Source organism: Equus caballus, chromosome 6 (assembly GCF_041296265.1).
Source record: "Equus caballus isolate H_3958 breed thoroughbred chromosome 6, TB-T2T, whole genome shotgun sequence".
In the NCBI taxonomy this organism is placed as follows: domain Eukaryota; kingdom Metazoa; phylum Chordata; class Mammalia; order Perissodactyla; family Equidae; genus Equus; species Equus caballus.
Genome location: NC_091689.1, coordinates 8,816,199 through 8,838,207, shown reverse-complemented (window position 1 = coordinate 8,838,207; position 22,009 = coordinate 8,816,199). Strand labels below are relative to the sequence as shown.

General features: G+C 54.3%; 3 protein-coding genes across 14 annotated transcripts in view; 1 reads left to right on the top strand and 2 right to left on the bottom strand.

Moving 5' to 3' along the window:
* The window catches only part of PTPRN (protein tyrosine phosphatase receptor type N), a 37,443-nt gene extending 36,684 nt beyond the window's left edge, over positions 1–759 (top strand). For all 7 annotated transcript variants that reach the window (XM_070269319.1, XM_023642392.2, XM_070269318.1 and 4 more), the window contains one exon: positions 82–759. In XM_070269319.1, the coding sequence (XP_070125420.1) occupies positions 82–153 (72 nt within the window). In that variant the 3' untranslated portion in view covers positions 154–759. The remainder of the gene's footprint in view (positions 1–81) is intronic.
* A 1,940-nt stretch (positions 760–2,699) lies between these two features.
* Positions 2,700–11,464, bottom strand: DNAJB2 (DnaJ heat shock protein family (Hsp40) member B2). 6 transcript variants are annotated; one of them, XR_011439504.1, is made up of 10 exons: positions 11,352–11,464; positions 9,489–9,584; positions 8,703–8,812; positions 7,591–7,644; positions 7,302–7,424; positions 6,414–6,506; positions 6,097–6,199; positions 5,845–5,915; positions 3,869–5,006; positions 2,700–3,661 (listed from the first exon to the last, which is right to left on the bottom strand). XR_011439504.1 is itself a non-coding variant. In XM_070269315.1 (10 exons), exons 2-10 carry the CDS (start codon positions 9,551–9,553, stop codon positions 3,651–3,653), a joined length of 837 nt encoding a protein of 278 aa, XP_070125416.1. In that variant the 5' UTR covers positions 9,554–9,584; positions 11,352–11,452; the 3' UTR covers positions 2,700–3,650. The 6 variants fall into 6 exon arrangements, 4 of the variants coding, with proteins under 4 accessions (XP_070125416.1, XP_001493510.2, XP_070125415.1 ...); XR_011439503.1 differs by lacking the exon at positions 11,352–11,464 and adding an exon at positions 9,865–10,111; XM_070269315.1 differs by having other exon boundaries at positions 4,800–5,006; positions 11,352–11,452.
* A 4,856-nt stretch (positions 11,465–16,320) lies between these two features.
* LOC100059285 (tubulin alpha-1D chain) lies at positions 16,321–22,009 on the bottom strand. The gene is made up of 4 exons (XM_005610623.4): positions 21,885–22,009; positions 18,591–18,813; positions 18,103–18,251; positions 16,321–17,355 (listed from the first exon to the last, which is right to left on the bottom strand). The coding sequence occupies exons 1-4, from the start codon at positions 21,885–21,887 to the stop codon at positions 16,372–16,374; spliced, it is 1,359 nt and encodes a 452-aa protein (XP_005610680.2). The 5' UTR covers positions 21,888–22,009; the 3' UTR covers positions 16,321–16,371.

The window sequence follows — 22,009 nt, the reverse complement described above, 5'->3', positions numbered from 1 at the left end:
CGCTTCCCCTTCCAAAAGCCCCCCAGGGGCAGGAGCAGAGGCCAAGCCTCCCCATGACCCTCCTCCCACTGCCTTCCCCAGGACCAGTTTGAATTTGCCCTGACAGCTGTCGCGGAGGAGGTGAACGCCATCCTCAAGGCCCTGCCCCAGTGAGAGGCCTGGGGCCCCTCTGTGGCCGTCCCAGCCTCTGCTCCCTCTTTGCCTGTGTGAGCATCTGTCTGTGTACCCACTCCTCACTCCCCCACCCGCCACCGTGGCCCCTCTTGGGCATGTCCAGCCCTTCCGAGAGGAGTGTGTAAGGAAGGGGAAGTGGGAAGGGGCAGACCTGCCCAGCCTCTCGCATGCCGGGGCCAGACATCCCACGGGGGAGCTGGCAGCTGGCCAGGAGGAGAGGAAAGTTACTGGCAGCAATTCCACCCAGAGCCTTCTCCCGCCTGAGTTCCCTGGCCCCCATCTCCCGCCGTTCTGGATGCTCCCAATATGTCCGTGTGGACGCCCCCATCCTCCAGTGTGGACAGAACAGGGTGGAGGGGCCGCCACACCCAGCTCTTGCTGCTTTCTGGGCCCCCGCTGCCCACTGTCCTGCCTCCGTGACCCACACTCTGGTCCCTGCCGTTCCTGCCCCCTGGCAGGCCTCCTCCCCCTGCCTCCCACCTCGTGTCACTCAACTCTCTCCCTCTGGCGCAAGAGAACATTTCTAGAAAAATCTACTTTTGTATCAATGTGAATAAAGTAAGTGTGTCGTGTGTGCAGCTGCAACGCAGACTCCTACGTGTTCCCGTCTGCTCTGCTTCCAGACTCCAGCCCCAGCCTCGGTCTGGAGCCGGGCCCCGCTGCGTTTCTCAGGAGACGCAGAGTGGGATGGGAGAGCTGGGCTAGGGGTCAGGCTCCCGAGTTTCAATGGTAGCTGATAACAATCTGGCAGGGTTTTTTTTTCCAGGAAGATTAGCCCTGAGCTAACATCTGCTGCCAATCCTCCTCTTTTTGCTGAGGAAGACTGGCCCTGAGCTAACCTCCGTGCCCATCTTCCTCCACTTTATATGTGGGACAGCTACCATAGCATGGCTTGCCAAGCGGTGCCATGCCCGCACCCGGGATTCGAACCGGTGAACCCTGGGCCACGTAAGCAGAAGGTACGAACTTAACCGCTGCGCCACCGGGCAGGCCCCCAGCACAGTTTTTTATGCTCTGCTTCCTACATGTCTGACGGTCTCCAAGGTGCTTTACATACATTAACTTGTTTAATCTTCACCACGATGCTACCAATTATTAGCCCATTTTACAGACAGACAGGCTGTGGCACAGAACTCACCCAAGGTAGCATGATTTGTAAGTGGTGGGGGATTCGAACCCGGGCGTGCATAACCTCCTTACTGCCTCCCCTCTCGGTGCTCGGGCAGCTGCTTTGTGCCCTGCGGCCTCAGGAATCGGCCTCAGGAAGAGTGTGCATCGTGCAGCATTGAGGTTAGGATTGAACGAGGTGGTACAGGCAAAGAGCCTGCCACACCTTGAGCAAAACTTGCTAAACACCCCTGGCAACTCGACTCAGAGGCTGGGCCTGTGAGATGTCACAACAGGCGTTCACCTGAGGACAAGGGCCACTTTCTCCCTTTCTCTGCCCCATTCCCCAGCTCCCAGAATGCTCCACCCTGAATGGTCCCGGAGGAGCCCTTGCCTGCGTGTCATGAGGCATCGTCCTTGGACAAAGGTGGTGGACGTAGAAATGAGGCACAAAGAGCCTTGGGCCTGGAGCTACTTGGGAGTTAGGACCACTTAGCTTTGCCAAGGCGCAGTCCCCTCACATGAAAAACAGGGCACATCCCATCTGCCCCGCACAGGTGGTGGGGAGGCCAGCAGCAGACGGGGGCCCCCTGCACCTCACCTGGGCTCCGCTGAGTCTCAGCTCCCATGTGTTTGCCATCTCAAAGGCTAGAAGTGGGCAAGACAGCCATTTCACAAACTTCCGGGGGATTCTCTGTCTCTCAAGACAAAGGCTTGAAATTCCTTTCAGGGCAGGCTGCTTCCTTACCTTGAGAAAAATACAGTACAGGGCCCTTGACTATTGAAGATGAAGCCAAAGGCTTATCTTGGAATGGAAGAGAGTCGGTGGGGAGCCACGCTGCCCTGCTTGACAATGGGAAGGTGTTTGTCCGAGCGGCTGGAAGGGCTTCTCTGCAGGTATCTGGAGAGAGAAGGGGAGGCCCCCGGGCCCTGGGTGGGATGGATTTGTGGCCCTCCACTGGGAGGGGCAGGCCTCTGAGACAGGCCACAGGCCTTGAGCTAAGGAAACCTGTGGAGGGGCTCCGTCTCTGCGCCTTGGGAGTACGTTTCTACAGGTTTCCACCACGTGTTCCCTGCTCTCTGCTTTCCTCATGCTTCCAGTCAACTCACAGCTTAGTCCGGTTCTAGCCGTGCTGTGAGGTGCTGGGGGTTGGGTCCCTGTGTAAGGAGAACAGGCCCCTGGGGAAGCCAGCTGTGGGGCCCCAGGAGGTGAGGGCAGAAGAATGTGACCATTTCTCGGGATTCCACAATGTACTGAGGAGGGCAGCCTGGTTAAGAGGGGACTTCTGCTGTCAGCCAGGAAGGCTGCGACCTCTAGCTGTTCGGGCTATAAAGGGAAGTGTGTCACCCACTGGTCCCATAGGGTCCCTCCTGGGACACCCCGGCAAGGAAGAACACAGGAACACAGCACACCACCGCGCTCTCGAAACAGCTTTATTGACTTCCAGCATTTCCCCCCTCGGTCTGAGCTCAGCCCTGCTGGCTTTGATAGGTCTCTGAGGCTCAATGTCACAGGGGCTGGCAACACCCCGGCTCCCTCACTCCCCTCCCTGGCCCACTGGGCTCCCCAGGCATGGAGGAGGAGAGGCAGCTCATCTGTGGTGTTGGAGACAAGGAATGGGCAGCAGGGTCAGAGGCCAAGAAGCCATACAAGCAGCAACATGCCCGGAGCGCCCATCACACGCCAATCCCGGCCACACACACACACACACACACACACGCACACACAAACACCCCCCCGCCCCCCCCCGCCCCCAAGAGGGCGGCCTTCCCTTCTAAGCTCCCTGCCAGCCCACGCCCAGCTGCCCTCTGGGGCCACACCCTGCCTAGCAGGTCCGCCCGGCTTGTTCCTGAGACCCCAGACCGCCCACAGGAAAAGAGCCTCTCCTAGATGCAGGGCTTCGATTCATACACTCCGACCTCAGCGCTAGCAAGAGGTGTCAGGGGAACCGAAGCTCGGACCATTACCCCTTCATCCACATTCTTGCCACCCCTGCCAGGGACAAATGAAATGACGAGATCTCCCCGTCTCACAGGGAGTGACAGGCTGACCTGGGCTGGAACTACATGTCCCAAGATGCACAGCTCCACAACCACGCACCACCTCCCCCAAGCGTGACCTATCAGAAATCAGGCAGGGTGCATTGCATTCTGGGACTTGTGGTCCCCAAGAGATAGCACCAAGCACCTAGGGAAGAGTTTACAGGCTAAGACTACCGACACCTCCCACCCGGCCCCCACCCACCACCCAGGCCTGGCTCTACGCTCAGCACGGGTGAGGGAGAGAGACGGAGGGTCCCCTCCCAGTGCACAGGGGAGGGCGCTGTCCTGTTGGAACTGTGCAGCGACTCTGGATCCCGGACACCAGCTCAGAATACATCTGGGGAGAGAGCGGGGGCGGGGTGACAGGAGAGAGGGTCAGCAGCAAGCCGTGGAGGGTGGAGCTGAGCATGCAGACCTGGGCTAGCCCTGTGGCCTCCCCCGAGCCCTGATGCATGGTGAAGGAGGACGGGAACGGTCCCCTCCTAGGCCTCCCTCCTGGGGCACCCTGGCCTCATCCCACCTCTCCAGGGTTAGCCGGCCTCACCTCTGCCTAGTCCCGAGGCCTGGGGCAGGCTGAGGCAGCAAGAGGAAGGGAGGAGGAGTGGGCTCCGGTTCCGAATCTGGACGGCCGAGCGGCTCCCGCCCCACCCAGCTAGCCTCCCTGGAAGACCTTATGGCCCTACCGGCCACGGCATCTTCCTCGCCACACAGGCCTTCTCGGGGAAGGAAGAAGGGAGTGCTAGCCAGCTGGCAGTGAAAGAAAGCGATGCGGCCCGCGGGGAATTGCAGAGAGAGGAGTGCGAGGAAGGAGAAGCAGCACCAGAAGGGAAGCAACAGAGACGGTCAGAGCTCAGTACGGCACGGAAACAGGGGGCGGGGGCATCTGCAGCTGGACAAGGAGAGCAGGAGACTCCCCCGTGTGGCTGCCGACTCTGGCTCAGAGAACCCCAGGCCAAGTCCTCCTTCCTTGACATCATCAGCAACACAGGTGGCAGAAGACCTGGGCACAAAAGGCCCGACCGAAACCACTAATGCCCCTTAGAAACTCCCCATCTAACAATAATAAGTGCATCCTGGCTCCTCAGGCCCTCCCACTGCCCCGAGGACCCCCACCCTGGGCTTCACCAGGGACCTATGAGCCAAGGGCTGAGCACAGCAAGTCCCAAGTCCACACTGGAGTGCGGGAGACCTGGGAGGGAAGCCTGCAGAGGGAGTGTGGAGTGGGAAAGGGGCTCCTGCAACTCAGGCCATGCCCCTCTCTGCTCTCCTGACAGTGAGCAGGACCCCTGGTCACCCTGAATCGGGGTGGGTTGGGCCTGGTGATCAGAGGATAAGGCAGCGAGAGGCCTTCTCCTCCGGGGATGGGCTGGGTTTGGCTGTGTCACCCCTGGCACCCTCACGGGCCCCCCCCATGCCTGGATCTTGGTGCTGGGCCTTGGGGCGCCCCTGCCGTCGTCGCTGCGCCCCCCGCCCACCTGCCGGTTTCTTCCCAGCTGCCTCCATCTCTGACAGGCTGTAGGCCATGGCCAGCTGCAGGTCCTCGTCATCCTCAGAGAGGTCGCTGTCAGAGGGGCGTGAGGCAGGAGTCTGCCGGACCTGCGTGCCCCCGGACCTCGAGGTGACAGACTGTTGCTGCTCACGACGGCTCAGCTCCAAGCCCAGGGCCAGGTCATCTGGGACACCTGCAAGAGTCATGGCCACCATGAGGCTCTCAGACCCAGGCCAGGAGAATTCTGCCAGGCTGCCTCATGCGGCAAGCACTCTGACCACTTGCAGCCCCTCCTTTGGAAGTGGCGTGCATGCATTTTGGCACCTGGCATAGTGGTTATGAGCGTGGGCAGGTATTCAGCTCCAGCAGGTACGAGGTGTCTCCTTAGGCAAGTTACTCAAGCCCCCTGAGCTTCCCTTTTCTCATCTATTAAATGGGGATGATGAGCATGCACACGTTGTCATTGTTCCAATGGTTAATTACGACTACCCATGGAAAGCACTCAGCAAAAGGTGCTCCACAGCTGCAGGCAGGGAAGGGTAGCCATGGCAACCATCCTGTGCAGCACGGTGCTGAGGAGAGAATTCAGCTCCGGAATCCTGCACCCTGAGCATCATTTCTGGCTTTTCCCCTTACTAAGGAGGACAAAGCCTTGGGCCTGGGGCTACTTGGGAGGTAAGGCCATTTAACCACACTGAGGTTCAGTCTCCTCAAATGAAAAATAGGATGAATACCAACTGCCCTGCTTTCCCCCTGGCTGTTTTAACAATACAGGGAATACGGGATCTGTGCAACTGCTTTAAAAATAGTAAAGTGCTCTGCAAACGCCACGCGCCCCACTAACGATGATGAGCCGACCCTCTGAGACTTCTCAAGTCTCCATCCCAGCCCCCCACCCCAGGACCACCATCTCTGACCCTGCCAGTCTGGCCTGTGGCTATGATTCCCTCCCTGCCCCAAGGGAGTCCAAAGAGGAGCAGTTTGGGGAGAGGGCTTTGGGGCCGGGGCCTGGGTGGCAGAGTGTTCCTCACCATTGATTGTGACTGACTTCAGCTGCCCATCCTCCTCCACTTCCACCCGCTCCTGCCCGTTCTCCATGATTCTGTGAGGGGCAGCACAATGCAGTCAGTGAGCATGCCTGGGTCCTGCAGGCGCCCGTGCAGGCTCTGGGAGGCCGCAGTGAGCAGGACAGGCTGGACTCTGCCCTCCAGGGGCTCACTCTCTAAGTGCGTGCAGCTCCCCCACCACCCCCACACCCCGGACTGTCCCAGAGGAGCCCTCACCTGCGTGTCGTGATGCGGCGTCCTTGGACAAAGGTGGTGGACGTAGACACAGAGCGGAAAGCACCAGCCCCAGGACTGAAGGAGAAAGATGAGGAGGAGAAATCTAGTGTTGGGACAGAGGAGGGGGAGAGGCTGTTAGATGGAAGGTGCTCGCAGCACGGTCAGTCGTGCAGTCACAACGGGCCAGCAGCCTCCACGGGGTCTCACCGTAGAGCTGCCCGGAGGCGGGGCTCCAGACACCCAGGAGGAAAGGCTTCGAAGAGCAATGAGCCAAAGCGAGGGGTTCCACTGCAAAAATGGGAAGGGACAGAACTTACCAGAGTGCCCCGGGAAGGAGGAAGAGAAGCTGAAGAAGGGGCCCGAGTGTCGGGGAGCCCGGTTCTGAAGCTCTGAGAAGGGGCCCAGGTCATCTGCAACAAATAAGCAGATTAACAGTCATTTGATGAAGAGATTGCCTTCCAAAAAACGTGTGAACCCTGCTTGTAGGTCTGGAAATATAAGCTGCTAAGCAATTGGGAATATTTCCGATTTTTTTCTTTTTTGCTGGGACTTATTTACAAATTAAGCTCCTAGTTAATATTACATATGAAAAAGTTCACCAGTAAATTCTGTCCACAATAAAGAATAGAGGAAGGAAGAGGGGGACGGCGTGAGGGAGAACAGACAGACAGCCTCTTGGGTCCGGGCAGATAAGCGTGGTATGAGGTCAGGCAGACGCGACACAAGTTCCGGCTCTACCAACTGCTGTGTGAGTCTAAGCAAGTTATTCGAAGGTGCCTCTGTTTTCTCATCTGTGATTGGGGATAAAATGATCCACCTCGCAGGGTTCATCAGAGGATTGGGGGGGATCCTTGACATATATTAATCATTCAAAAAATGGCATCTGTTGGTGTTTGTAATGTCGTTATTATCGTCACATGATGCTTCGAGTCTTCCTTTCATGGCTGTCATTGTGGAGGTCTAACAATGCATTACTGTTGTTATTATTTAATAAGGCGAGTCTCTGAAGTGTCATACAGGGTCACGTGGGCTCAGGCCTGTGTAGGGCTCTGTCCTGGCTCTCACTGGATCCACCCCCACAAAATATTCAGTCTGTGGAATTCTGCTTCCCTCTCAGCCTCTCGCCTAAGGGCTGCCCAGCTGATGGAAGGATGGGCCTGGAGAGGGAAGTCGAGCTAGTCAGGGGCCTCCCTGAGTCCACTCACCAAAGAACTCTGCAAAAGGGTCTCCGCTTCCAAAGAACTCCCGGAAGACCTCCTCAGGGCTGCGGAAGGTGAAGGTGAAGCCAGGCCCACCACCGCCAGCTTCTGGCCGAGACGGGCCAGTTCCTGGAGGAGAGGCAGGATGAGGAGCGGGTGGAGGGCGCACATCTCACCTGAGCCAGGGGACCCCACCTAAGGCATGGCCAGGAGCCTCGAGAACACAGCCACTGCAAGAACCTGCCCTCCCCTCCTCCCTGACCCACTTCCATCTCCGGGCTCCCGCTCCACCTACCTGCCCCCGTCAGCCCTTCCCGGCCATAGCGGTCGTAGATCTCCCGCTTATGCTCTGCAAAGAGAAACCAGATCATTTCTCCATCCCTCTGGGTTGATAGCCTCCCCTTCCGGGCTAGGACCTTCAGAGGATTGCCCAGGGGGACAACAAGGTGCACAGGGGCCATGGGCTATAGGTTTTAGCAGCAGCCCAGTCCTTCTCATCTGTAGAATAGACACAACAGCACCCACCTCATAGGGCTGTTGCAGGATTCAATGAAATAATCTACATAAACTTCCGAGCACCGTCCCTGATACACAGTAAGTGTTTCATAAATGTTAGCTAATTATTACTACGTTATTATTATCAGGGCTTAGCGCAAATGTCACCTCCTCAGAGAGGCCTCCGGTGACCACTATTACAAAAACTGCTGCCCATGATTCCTTGTCACATCAACCTGCTGCTTTGCTTTGGAACACTCTTGTCTGTATTTACTTGGTTAATGTCTCCCCTGACCAGAATATGATGAATCCATCAGGACAAGAGACACTGCCTGCTTGTCCTCCATTGTTCCCCAGAACCCAACAAGTACCCCACACCATAAGTATTCAATGAATATTGTTTGAATGAATGAATAAAAGACAGACCTGGATTCATATTCCAGCTCTGTGTGACCTTGAGCAAGTTACTTCACCTCTCTGAGCCTCAATCTCCTCACCTGTAAAGTGGGGGTAATAAACCCTGCCTCGTAGGATGGCTGTGAGGACTCAGGGAGGTTACACCCGCCAATGCCTGGCACAGAGAAGGCTCAGCACACATCGGTTACCTGCCCTGCCTCCTTCCCCTTGTCAGGACCTGTGCCGCAACTACCAGATCCTGGGGAGGAGACACTGAGCACAGGAGATTAAAGGAAAAAGAAAAGGATGCTTTGCACATAGTAAGTACTCATTTGAATCGAAGCAAAAAAATAAAGGGAAAAAGTCCCAGAGTCCCTGCAGGAGGGGTGACCTAAGTGCCAGACTGGAAAACGGCACGGAGGAGGCTGGGGTGGTGGCAGCATGGCCTTGCAAAGGAGCGGGATGGGGCATGCAGTGGGGGCGATGGGTGCTGCCCTGCCCTGCCCTGGCCCTTACTGTCCGACAGCACTTCATATGCCTCAGCCACCTCCTTGAACTTCCTCTCAGCAAACTCTTTATTATCCGGGTTCTTGTCCGGGTGCCACTGTAGCGCCTTCCGCCGATACCTGCATGAAGTGGGTTCAGAGGGGAAGGTCAAGGGACAAACCAGCCACTTCTCACCACAGAGCAGAGTGACCCATTTCCCCACTGGCCACCGCTGTCCTTTCCCTACTCACATCCCCGTCCCCCCGGTTGCCAGGGCTGCCTCTGCTGCAGGGTTTCCATGGAGTCCCCCTCTCTCCCCTCTGCCGCCAGCACCTGGACCACTAGCCTCAGCCATGCTACCGTGAGGGTGAGAAGACACCCCAGCCCTAACCCCTCCCCGGGGCTCAGTGGGGCTGAGGTTGCAAAGGTGGGGGTACACCTCGCCACGGAGGGTACAGGAGCCCTGGTCCCTTCCAGTCACACCGCCTGGGCATCTTTGCACAGCATCCTGAGAAAGCTCACGCCTAGGGGCAGGGATGGTGATAAGAGGGGAGGGGAGGGGAAGGGAGAGTTTGCTGCAGAAGGACCCACAGTGCAGCTCCCAGCAGAACTTCTTCACGCTATGGACACTATCCTACTCATCCAGGGGTCTCCTGCCGCCCTACAGGTGTCCCTCTCTGAGGAAGTCCTCCAATCTTTTCTAGGGACTTGGTTGCCTGGCATTACTCCTGAAGGGCCCCAGGACGGGGGGGGGGGGGGGGGGGGGGAGGTTGGAGGAGAGAGAGAGGCTTTCTGATGCGCAACGGAGGCACTTACGCCTTCTTGATGTCATCAGCGGACGCACTTCGCGGCACGTCTAGGATCTCGTAGTAGGATGCCATGGCAACTCGTCAGCAGTCAGCTTTCTTGGGGCTGCGGGAGAGAAGGAGGCATCAGGCAGAGAGAACCAAGAGCCCCTCCCTGGGGCTGGAGCCCCCCCCCGGGGTGGCGGAAGGCGCTCCCGGGGGAAGCGGAGCCCACTAGGCTCTGCTTGCCGCCGGTGACTAGGCTCCTACGGGCAGCCTTATCGGCCCCCGCAGGCCGGTGCCACGGGCTATCTAGGTGCCCAGGCCCGGGGAACCCTATCGGGGTCCCTCCATTGCAGCAGCCCGGCCCAGGGCCCCCCAGCCTGACCGGGCCCCCCCGCCCGCACCTCCTCGGCCGGGAGTCCCTGGCCTGCTGCAGCGCCCCGCCCCTGCCCCCCGCCGGGAACCGTCTGGCACCGGCTGCCCGGCTCGCGGCTGCTGCGTAGGACGCGCCCGGCCCAGCTGTGCGCGCAAGCATGCGTCAGCGGCACGGAAACTACTAGACACCCAAAGGAGGCCGGCTCGGCCTGTCACCCGGGGGGCGAGGGGTGGGGGATGCTGCTGCAGGGGCTGCCGGGAGATGGGGGCGGAGCCGGCTATTTTGGGCTTGCACCAGGATGACGTCATCCCCAGATGGGACCTGGGAGACAGCGGCCGGGGCCATTCTGGCGTGGCGCGCTCGCAATAGCAAGCCACCCGAACCCTGGGCCCTCTGTCGCTTGCCTATAAACAGTCTCGAGGATCGATGGTTACTCACCCCGGAGGAAATCATCTCAAGGATTCACACACTCCCCTCTGGCCCTGAATCCTCCCCCTTTCTCGCATCCCTGCTGCAGCCCCCCAGGTCCTCAGAAGAGGCTGCCGGACTTCCCTCAGTCGATCAGACCTGCCTCATACAGCATCTCATGGCATCCTTTATCACACGTGTCAGAGCTACAAATTAGCATTTATTTCTTTGTTTATTTGATTGACATTCACTTCCCCGACTAGAATGTAAATTCCACAGGGCCGAGATTCAGTCTTTTTTCTCACTAGAGTATTAGGGCATTCACGGGATTCAAAAAATCCACTGGATGATTAAATAGTGAACAGATGTCAACCTCCTGTCGACAGTTTTGACATATTTGGGGGGAGGTGGGGTTAAAGGGTAAAAGGAAAAAAAAAGAAAAGGAAATCCCCCAGATTCAAGGTTTGTCTTCCCAAAGTGATGAGTAGACCTCTTCCACCTCAATATGATTCCTGGGTTCAAGCCTCAAGGGAGAGTTAGAGAACCTTCTAGAATTGGCTCCTGCTTGATATCATCCAGGCCAATCCACAAGCATTAACTGAGCATCTTCTACATAGTAGATGCTGCCAGGATGTAAAAAGAATGTGGTCCAATCTTTGCCTTCACAGAGCTCCAACTTGACAAGAAACCAGCCCATCAATATAGCCCACAGGGAAACCCCAGGCTTTGGAAACAGGCAAACCGGGGTTTGCAACCTGGTGCTACGGTGTGACTTGGGAAAACCTCTGAGGATCAGTTTTTCCTCCCTAAATACAGGTAATGCCTAGGGCTGTCTGGAAGTTAAATGAGGCATGGTACACAGTAGGTCTCAGTGCACATCCGCTCTGGCATCATGACTGGCCCAAGCGGTACCTGTTATGTGACTCGAGAGAGTGTTTTAGGCTAGGTGACCCAGAAACCCTTTACCAAAGAGAAGGGCTTGTGTCAGACAAGAGGGAAGAGGGTGGCATGCATTCGTGCAGTTTTCCTGGCTGCTCACGGTCTGAGCCTCCTGAGTATTTTGGGGAATTCCCACTGCGTAGGTCTCGAGGGCAGGCAAGCCACTACCTGCCACAAAGCCCGGCCGCTTGCTCTCCTAGACTCCTCGGCTCCAAGGTGCAGGCAAAAGACAGAAGCTCTGCCAACCGGAAGCTCCAACTGGGACTTTGAATCTGGAGCAGGTCACAGAGAAGCAGGGGCAGGTTAGATTTCATTTCTGCAGTGCTGGCGGCGGAGCCAGCAGCGGCCTCTAGTGTTTGGAGGAGGAAATGTCAGCCTCAGTGCCTGCTGGGAGGGGACCTCTCTGCAGGGGGTGGAGGCGGGAGGGGTCTATTAGGCAGGCTGTCCTGTGCCCTGACCTTGACTATGGTGCTGTCTGGTCAGCTTCCCTTGGTGCCTACCTGTTTGTGGAGACTTGTTTGTTGGCCCTCGCATCGATTCTGTGTGCTACTCAATCTCTCTCCAACTGTGTGTGTTTATGTGCGTGTGTGTGGTTTTTCTTCTTTTTTTTTTTTTTCACTTTGCCAGAGTTCCTTTCCGCTGTTTACAACAAGAGTCCTGACTGGTCTTGGTGTAAGAGGAAGGAAGAGGTTAGGGTGGGTCACTCCAAATTTTCCAAATCTATCTTTCTTCTTCTTCCTTCTGTTATCTCAACAGACATTTGTCTAGCACCTGCCATGTATGTGGTATTATATTAAACAGAGGTTTAAATGCCAGTGCTGTACTCAAGGAGATGAAAATCGACATCGACAAACCACAGCTGAGGGAAATGATGTGGAACATATCTAGCAGACAAAGGGTTAATTTCCTTCATTCACAAAGAATTCCAACAAATTATTAAGAAAAGACAAACAATGTAATTTTTTAAATGGGCAAAGGGCACAGACAAGACAGTTCCCAGAAGAAGACATACTGGTCTTTAAATACATGAAAAGATGCTCAATCTCATTCATAACAAGGGAATTATAAAGAAAAGGTACAGCAAAGTACTTTGTTTCTCTTAGATGATTGACAAGGATCAAAGAGTTTAACACATTGTATGGGCAAGGCTGGGGGCACAGGCATTCTCCCACGCTGGCAGTGGGAGGGTAATTTGTTATAAATTCTAAAGAGAGCAATATGAGATGTATCAGAATTAATATTGCATAGCCTTTGACTCAGTGATTCCAATTCTAATAATTTATGGTTGTACATGTGTGAAAAGAGGTAGGTACAAGGGTTGCAGCATTCTTTTCCATAGCAAAGGATTGCGAATAACCTAAATACCCATTAATAGCAGACTTGTTAAATAAGCAATGGTGTGCTATACAATGGAATATTACGTTCTCATCAAAAAGAATGAGGCATATTTATTTGTATTGGTATGGACCATCTTGTAGATTTATTAAGTGAAAACAAGGTGTAGAATGAAGTGTATCTAAATGTGTATACATACATTAATATATACATAGATGTCTCTGGAAAGAAACACTAACAAAAAAGTTAACATTGGTGGCTGCCAAGAGGGGAACAAATGAAGGGGATTTATTTTCGTTGTGTTGACTTATTTTTGCTGTTTGTAAATCCCCCTGGTACCTTTTGAATTCTGATGCAGGTGTATGTAATAAGTGTTCAAATACATGCATATTTTTTTTAAATCTAGTTGGGGAAATAGGATATTGGTAGAAAGCTAAGTGTGACCATACCAAGCAGTCCATGCCAAGTGCTAAACGCGTGGTAGAGAAAGACAGTAGGTGTCAGGAGAATCTAGAGGAGGGAGCGCTCCGCAGGGCTGGATGGATTCTGGGCGACTGTGACCTAAGCTGGCAGAAGTGGAAATATTGAGACGAGCAGGTGGCAGGGGTGTTCCAGAAGGAGGGAAGGGTGAGAAGGCAGCTTGGCAGGCAGGTGTGTTCCTGACACATCAGAGGCGAGGGAATAAACGTGTTGGGTGGAATTCAAGCTTGGGAATCTGTCTCTTGTGTCTGCCTGCAGGAGGGAATGGTACCCGGGCTTTAGAAGCATCAGGGATGAAAGCGTTCCCCTGCACTGAGGGAGTCCCCAGGGGCCAGGCTGGGTGGCACTCCCAGCTGCTCTATGGAGGTTTGGGTTGCCGCCTCCCCAAACCCACTCCCAGTCCAACCTAGGCCTGCCAGTGCCTGCCAATAGGGTTACCAGCTGGGAGGCCTCGCGGGTTCTGAAAGGAGGTGGCCATGCACCTGCTCAGGGTGGGCTGGCTGAGACAGCAAACAGGAGGGAGCCTGGCCACCTCTCTGGATGCCTAGCCATCCTGGCAGGTAAAGACCTCACCTCTCTCTTGGCCCTCCCTTCTGGTGGCTCCCAAGCCCTCGCCTCATCTCCTATGATGTCGGGGGGAGGGGACCTTTCAAGAAGGCACTGACAGCCCCCAAACCTGGCCCCAAAGACACCTCTGCCCTTGTTCAGCCCCAGAAGCTGGGTCCCTGCACCCCCATGCATGCCCTCCACCACAGTGCCTGGGCAAGGGAGTGTCAAGCATTATCCCCTCCCTGCCTTCGAGGCGCCTGAGTCACTGTCTGGGCATTGGGAACCTGACAGGCCCAGAGGAGGTGACGTCTGGAGGGGTGCTTGGAACTTCTGTGGGCAGGAGGAGAGGGCATCTGAGGAAGGGGAGGGCAGCAGCATAAGCTTTGGCCCAGGCGGACCTGGGTTTGAATCCTGACTCCTCCATTTACTAGCTGAGTAACCTTGGGCAACTCATCTAATTCCTCTGAGTCTCAGTCTCCACATCCATAAAATAGGCGTTCATTTAACAAGTAAATTCAACAAATATTGAGTGTCTAATACGTGTCGGGCACCCTTGAGGGTGCTGAGTGGAGCAGGCGCTGTTCCCACGAGCTTCCACCCGGGAGGTATAACGGTATTGACCTCAGGACTAAACAAGATAATATGGATACAGGGCCAGTTCACAGCAGATGCTCAATAAGTGACAGCAATTTCTTGGGCTTCGAAGGGCTCGCAAAAGAACCCCTGTTCCCTCCCCAAGTTTGAAACCAGTTGAGAGAGAGAGAAAGACACGAGAGTCAAATAGAGACTTGAAAGTCAGCCATTTTAGTAGGAAAAAGTGGATTTGAGGATATAGCTGAATTGTTCAGCCAAAATGAGCTTCTAAATACTCCCTCTGAATTGCGTTCCCTCCCCAACGACCACACAGACACATACACACAATGCAGGCGTCTCTCCTCCCAGGCCAGAGCTTCCTCTGTAAGCTTCAAGCCTCAAAGAGCAGTTGAGAATATTCACTATCTCTGGGCAAACAATTACAATACAGAAGGAGGGAACAGCTACGCTCTGCATGCCCATTTTCTTCTCTAAACCATCCTGTTGCTTCCACTCCATCCTCTACTCACGACAAAATAATCATTGGGACAAAAGTGACAGGGACAGGTGAGGGGGACCAGATGTCACTCCATTTCCAGTTTCACCCACCACAGGCCCTGAATGGCATCCGGGTGCTAGACCTAGGTGAGGTGTGTGTTTGATTTGCCTGCTTTCTCTGATATCCATTATCTCATCTTCCCTGCCTGCTCTGTGTCTCATGGACTGCACCTCCTTTTTCCTAGCCACCGCCCCTGCCCACTGCCCCTGCCAACTAGCTTCTCTGTAGATTCAGACAAGGTGAGCCACTGGTGGGAGATTGGGTGGGAGGAAGGGAGAAGTCAGGTGGCACCTCAGGCAGTGATTATGTCTCCTCCATGGCTCTGAATCCTGCCAAATGTCCCTCCCTCCCTGGTCCCTCTTGCACTCTCTGGGTAGCTCTGCTGTGGCTCCAGCTCCCACCTAGTGTTCCAGCTCCTAGGTTCTGGCATCACCATCTCATCCCTTGGCTGGGGATGGAGGTGGGGTGGGGATTCCTCTAGTTCCAACACCTGCAGTGGTTAAGCCAGCCCAACAGGGGCTATGGAAAGTCCGTATACAAGGGTTTTAGGGGCGGCCATCTGGTTGGAAGTGGAGGCTTGAAGCTGTGCTTGCATAACACACGGCATAGGATTGAAGAGATGTCAATTGTCTTTATCAAAAAGTAGTGAGTGCTGATGGAGATTCCTTGGAGGTAAGCACCCTGTCCCAAGGCATTCCTCCATTGTTGCTGCCACTGTGCCACTGTTCTGCCTTAATGCCAGCTTCTGGACTCTCTACACCCACACCTGCTGCCTGAAGAAGACAAACTCCAGATCTGTAGGATGGGTGAGTGAGCACCTGCTATGTCAGGCTGCTCTAAGGCACCACTTCAGACCCTCCTGGCCTCACCAGGCGCATGTTGCAGCCCTGTGCAGCGGGGACCAACTTCACACACAAGCAGCTTAACAAGCACCTCATCTCCAGGGTCCAGGGTTTCCCTATTGACCCTGCAGCCCAAATGTGTGCAGCCCGGAAGTGCAGGGGAGTTCATGCTCGCTGGGGTGAAGGTTTAACCAATAGAAGGATGGAGCCAGTGAATAAATTCCCCCACCCTCAACTCCGCTCCTACCGCCTCACCCAAGAAATGGTTCTGAGATGCCATTTATTTGGCTGCGTCTTCTTTAGGGCGAATTCCCCCTCCTTCTCTGCTTTACTCCTCTTGGCCCCCATTCTGCTCCCTGGAATTGTACTCTTTAATGAACTCTGAAATGAGATCTGCTTTCTGGGGAACCCAGGCCGAGACATCAGCCTTCCTATTTCTCTCTCTCTCCCTCCCTTTTTTTTTTTTTAATTCTCTGATTTTTTTTTTTTAAGATTGTCTAACATCTGAGCTAACATCTGTTGCCAATCTTCTTTCTTTTCCTTCTTCTTCTTTTCCCCAAACCCCCCATACTTAGTTGTATGTTCTAGCTGTACATCCTTCTGGTTGTGCCATGTGGGGTGCCACTGCAGCATGGCTTGATGAGCAGTGCCACGGTGATGCCTAGGATCCGAACCAGCAAACCCTGGGCCACCAAAGCAGAGCGCGCAAACTTAACCTCTCAGCCATGGGGCTGGCCCCTTATCTCTCTCGTGAAGAAGCCCTCCTCCCATAGTTTTTCCCAAGAGAAAAAGACAGTTGTGAGACCATAAGTCCACAGCACTTTATTTAGGACAGACATGCAGGATTCCCCTAATATTCATCGCCCTCCTCTTCTTCTCCCTCCCCCTCCACACTATCCATGCCCACCTCCTCGTAATCCTTCTCCAGAGCAGCCATGTCCTCCCGGGCCTCGGAGAACTCACCCTCCTCCATGCCCTCACCCACGTACCAGTGCACAAACGCCCTCTTGGCATACATCAGGTCGAACTTGTGGTCCAGGCGGGCCCAGGCCTCGGCGATGGCAGTTGTGTTGCTCAGCATGCACACGGCACGCTGCACCTTGGCCAGGTCACCCCCGGGCACCACAGTGGGTGGCTGGTAGTTGATACCAACCTTGAAGCCCGTGGGGCACCAGTCCACGAACTGAATACTGCGCTTGGTCTTGATGGCAGCGATGGCGGCATTGACATCTTTGGGTACCACGTCTCCACGGTACAGCAGGCAGCAGGCCATGTACTTGCCATGACGGGGATCACACTTCACCATCTGGTTGGCAGGCTCGAAGCAGGCATTGGTGATCTCTGCCACTGACAGCTGCTCGTGGTAGGCCTTCTCTGCAGAGATGACTGGCGCATAGGTGGCCAGGGGGAAGTGGATGCGAGGGTAGGGCACCAGGTTGGTCTGGAACTCTGCCAGGTCCACGTTGAGGGCCCCGTCAAAGCGCAGGGAAGCTGTGATGGAGGAGACAATTTGGCTGATGAGGCGGTTGAGGTTGGTGTAGGTGGGGCGCTCGATGTCCAGGTTGCGACGGCAGATGTCATAGATGGCTTCATTGTCCACCATGAAGGCACAGTCTGAGTGCTCCAGGGTGGTGTGGGTGGTCAGGATGGAGTTGTAGGGCTCGACCACGGCTGTGGAAATCTGGGGGGCTGGGTAGATAGAGAACTCCAGCTTGGATTTCTTGCCATAGTCGACAGAGAGCCGCTCCATGAGGAGGGAGGTGAAGCCAGAGCCAGTGCCCCCTCCAAAGCTGTGGAAAATGAGGAATCCTTGGAGTCCTGTGCACTGGTCAGCCTAGAAAGTGAAGGCAAAGAGAAACGTGGGACGTGAAGCACAGCTGACAAACAGGAAAGAGCCAGCTTGTACTGTTTCAAATTCCTCCAAAAGTTTCATAAAATCCTTGGAAGACTTTTTCCCAACAGTACAAAACAGATCCTCATAGGGAGGGCCCACTCTCTCTCCTCCTTGTCCCTCTTCCTCTCTAAAACCTTCTGAGGCCTCTAACAGGCAGCTCTCTTGAATCTTCTCATTTAGTTGTTCTTGTCATCATAACTTGCCAACTCCATGCAGCTTCATACTCGTGGCCCCTGATTTAACTTCAGATGTTTCTAAAGGGTTTGTCCACTAAGATCAACCATCCAGGAACCTGATCCCCATCCTCGGTGGAGGCCAAAGTCGATCACAGAGCCTTGGGCTGGCTTTGTTTGCATCCCTGTTTTTCACAGGGTCTTCTGCCCACATTCCTACAATACAAGTTGCTATTCTGGGAATGCCTATGGACCCCCATGGCTTCACCAGGCAGCCCATGGACGTGTTTGTCCTGGGGGCCACTCTGCCCAGCGTTATAGGAGATAAAGAGGAAACTCAGCTCCAGCCTGGAGCCTCTTCCTTGCCTCCCCTCCCCACTAGTCCTGATCCTGCATGCTTAAGACTTGTCCAGGAGGCTCTCCCAAAGGCTGATTGCTGCCCTCCTCCCATCTGGTCTCCAGACCACTTTACAAATCCAGATTCCCCCTTCCCCACCCCCAGTCCTTCTCTTACCAGCTTCCGAATTCGGTCCAACACTAGGTCGATGAGCTCCTTTCCAATAGTGTAGTGGCCTCGGGCATAGTTATTGGCTGCATCCTCCTTGCCAGTGATGAGCTGCTCTGGATGGAAGAGCTGGCGGTACGTGCCTGTCCGAACCTCATCTGCAATGGGAGGAGTTTTAGGGCCCCCTCTCCTTTCAGCCTGGCTCTTTGGGCCCCAGGGTACCCAGAAGGGGTGGGGTCACCATGTCCCAAGTCCTGCCCTGGAGGAGCCCCATTCAGGTTACTGCTATTGCCCTTGACTTTAAGTGTTCTTCAATGAAAAAGAAAGAGATGTGGAGTGATTTTGAGACTCTGGAGCTGAGTGACAGTGGTTCTGAAGATCTGGAGTTCTAATTGGCTGTAGCAACTGGGAACCCCAAACTCCAGTGCTCTCATTATGGAGAAGGACTTGCTGTGGTCCCCGGGAGGAGGCCACGGCAGGGACTGATCATCACTTACCAATCACGGTGGGCTCCAGATCCACAAACACTGCCCGGGGCACATGTTTTCCAGCCCCAGTTTCACTAAAGAAGGTGTTGAAAGAGTCGTCCCCTCCCCCGATGGTCTTGTCGCTGGGCATCTGCCCATCTGGTTGGATCCCATGTTCCAAGCAGTAGAGCTCCCAGCAGGCATTGCCGATCTGCACGCCGGCCTGCCCCACGTGGACTGAGATGCACTCACGCTGAGTGGGCAAAGGGCAGAGAATACCCTTAGCATATCATGCCTGGACACGAATCCTGGCTTCCTTCGTTGAGCAGTTCTCTGGCTGAGGGCAAAGTTTCCTGGACCCTGGTCCCCCTGCCCCACCTTCTATGTTTAAGCATTTACTAGTGCTTTGAGGACCGACAGGCATTGCCTCCGGGGGCTGAGCCAAAACCCCAAGGGAAGCAGAAGATGTGGGCAGTTCTAAGATTATAGAGTCTTGCTCAGTGACTAAGCATCTTGAGGAATGTTAAGGGGGTCAAACGAGTCTGACAGAGCACGATAGTCAACCCACTCATGTTCAGAAAGAAATTAGGGGCCGTTGGTGAGGGAAGCAAGATCCTAGTCAGGTTTCAGGGGTCAGAGAAAAGGAAGAGGTTTAGAAAGCAGAAAGAACTCTAGATTCATGTTACAGCTACAGTGCCAGTGAGGAAGGGAAGAGCGGGCTGGAATGAACGTTCTTTCCTCTCTTGAGGGTGCGTGGTTCTGGAGCAGAGTGGGCCTGGGGGGAAAGTTCTTCCCCACGTGATTCGAGGCTGGTAGTAAACAACTCTTGGGCCCTGAAGCAGAACTGGGATAACCTGCTTGGTCCTAGAAAAGGGAAAGGTCAGTGCCCTTCCTGGGGAGTTCCATGGGAATCAAGAAGGCTTGACCCTCTTGCTTCATTAAACATTTATTGAGCCTCTACATCTGCCAAACACCGTGCTGACACTAAGGATACAGAACCCTTGCCACCAGTCCCTGCCCTCGGGTAGCTCACTGTCTAGGGAAGAGACGGCTGCATATGTTAACAGATGCGACAGTGTGGCAAGTGGGAATACCAGGGTGTGTCTCCCAGGTCTGCTTGAGAAGTAATTACCGCAGACTAAAAACAAAACGAGTACATCCATCAAATTTCCCCAAACTTGAAGTCTTAATCATGTGGAGGGCATGGAGAAATGGGAACTCATACTGCTGGTAGAAGCCTAAAGTGATGCATCTCTTTTGGAAAGTAATTCAGCAATATCTAGGAAAGCTGAAGATGCTCTTGCTCTAGAGAATTCTCACAGGTAAACAAGAAAACAGGTGCGAGAACAGTCACAGCACCATAGCAACCGAAGGCAACTGAACGTCCTTCAACAGGAGAAAACGGATAAAGAATGATTCAGAAGTGGAAATGGGTGAACTATAAGAATCTCGCCAAGAAAAAATTCTTACCCGGAAAAAAAGCAAATTAAGAAGAAGCGTACAATATGATACCTTACATCTTTAACTTGTAAATCAATACTATGCATCATTTACAGACAAATTTATATATTCACTGTAAATTCTTGTAATGTGTGCATATTACAAAAATAAAGAAAGCAAGGGAAAATATTAACACCAAATTTGGAATAATGGTTTGCTCTGGTAGTGGAGGGAGGTGAACGCCAGTAGAGAGGGATTCTGTTTCTTAAGCTGAGTAGCAGGTGTTTATGGTCTTATTCTTTCTACCTTTTTTGCATGTCTGAAATATTTCCTAATTTTTTCATGAGGATGCGCTCCCCATAAATTTGACACTTCACTGACTTTTTAAATATGACACAGGGGTTTTGACTTCTTATGATTTTGAGATGACAGGGATTAATCCATAAATCGTGTGTAACCAGCCTCATTACCTCTCTGCTTGCCTTGAGCAAGAGTCTTACCCTCTCTGTGGGCGGCCTCCCCTGTGAAATGGGCGATAAAAAGAGCTCCCTCCTAGAATTATGATTTGGATTGAATGAAAGAATGCCTGCAAATTGTCCTGCTCGTTGCATGACACATACTAGGATGACCCATACCTATGGGGTCCTCTTACTAATTTTTCAACCCCAATCCCTGGTGTCACGTAAGAGAAGGTAATGAATTAAGCTGGGAGGGATTTAGGGACACAAGGACTCCAGAGATCCCCAGGTCCGGGAGGGAAGGCTGACTCGGCTCACCGGTCACCTGATGAGTTCAGCGCCGGTTGCTGCCCCTCAGAGCCTGCCCAGATCTCTGCAGACAGATCTACAAAGCCGGACACCACCCTGCCCGCCACCACACAAGGCGTCTCTGACCTCTCAGGTATGCCTGAGCTGCTGGAAAATTCTGTGGGGCAGCAGGTTTGGGGCAAAGAGCTCAGCCCCTGGAATCACACAGACTCGGCCTCAGACCCCCATCCCTCTCTGACCTCAGACAAGTTACTTCACCTCAGCTGCTCTAGCCACCTTTTCTTGACTGTGAAAATAGGATAATCTCGTAGTCGGCAGGCTTTGTCGCAATGGTGTTTAGTTCCTACACGTTAATTAGGTGCCAGGCACTGTGCTGAGGCCTCACATACACCATCTCATTTAATCTTCACAACGATCCCCTTAGATAGGTGCTTCTGTTACCCCATTTTACAGATGAGGAAATGGACTCTCAGAGAGGTTAAGCAACTAGCTCAAGGTCAGGAGCAAGACTAGGAATATTCAGAGTGGGGACAGCCTGCCTCCAACCATGCTCTTAACTGCTCTTCTGTCCTGCCTGGTGGGGAGATGGGTAAAAGATGTTGAATGAGCCCCCCACCCCCACCCCACACAGCCAGCTCCCCATAAATGGGAGCACCCTCCCTCTCCTTTCTCCTCCTCCCTCTCCCCACTGATATGTTTCCCAAACAAGAGGTCAAAGGTGAGCAGATGGGCAAGGCTGTGAGACGTGTCCCCACAGCTGGGAGGTGGGACCCGAAGCCAACAGTGAATCTGCCGGGGCCCCTGGTTTGTAGGAAAGTGCTTGCACTTTCTGCTCCAGTCCTGCTCACCCCATACTTCCTACCCCTAAATTCAGAACCTTTGGCAGCCCTCCTCCTGGCTACCATTGCCCTCTCCCTCTCCATGCCCTGCGCACGCCCCCACATGCCAGCACACCTGGCAGACGATGCTCACATCTGGAAGTCTCTTCCCCTCTCCTCTTCCTTACCTTCCCACACACTGGAGCCCCATGAACTCTGAGACTCCCAAGAGTCCCTCATACCACCCACCTGGCCCACTGGGACCCTCACTTGCATGCTCAGCCCCCACCCCTACTCACCATGCTGCCTGGCTGGGGTCTGGCTGGGGTCTGCTGCTTGGTGGGAAGCAGGGAAGGGTCTGTGAGAGGCCGGGAGCCACCAGCCTCTTTATAGTCTCTGGTCGGCTCTCAGTAGGGGAATGTTG

Coding starts and splice junctions, on each gene's coding strand:
- DNAJB2 (XM_070269314.1), bottom strand. CDS start 9,553: ATGGCATCCTACTACGAGATCCTAGACGTGCCGCGAAGTGCGTCCGCT. Junction 8,813..9,488: donor GCTGATGACATCAAGAAGGC/GTAAGTGCCTCC, acceptor CACTTCATGCAG/GTATCGGCGGAAGGCGCTAC. Junction 6,200..6,413: donor CTCCTTCCCGGGGCACTCTG/GTAAGTTCTGTC, acceptor TCCCAACACTAG/ATTTCTCCTCCTCATCTTTC.
- LOC100059285 (XM_005610623.4), bottom strand. Junction 18,252..18,590: donor TCTGGAGCCCACCGTGATTG/GTAAGTGATGAT, acceptor CTCCCATTGCAG/ATGAGGTTCGGACAGGCACG. Junction 17,356..18,102: donor TGGACCGAATTCGGAAGCTG/GTAAGAGAAGGA, acceptor TTCACTTTCTAG/GCTGACCAGTGCACAGGACT.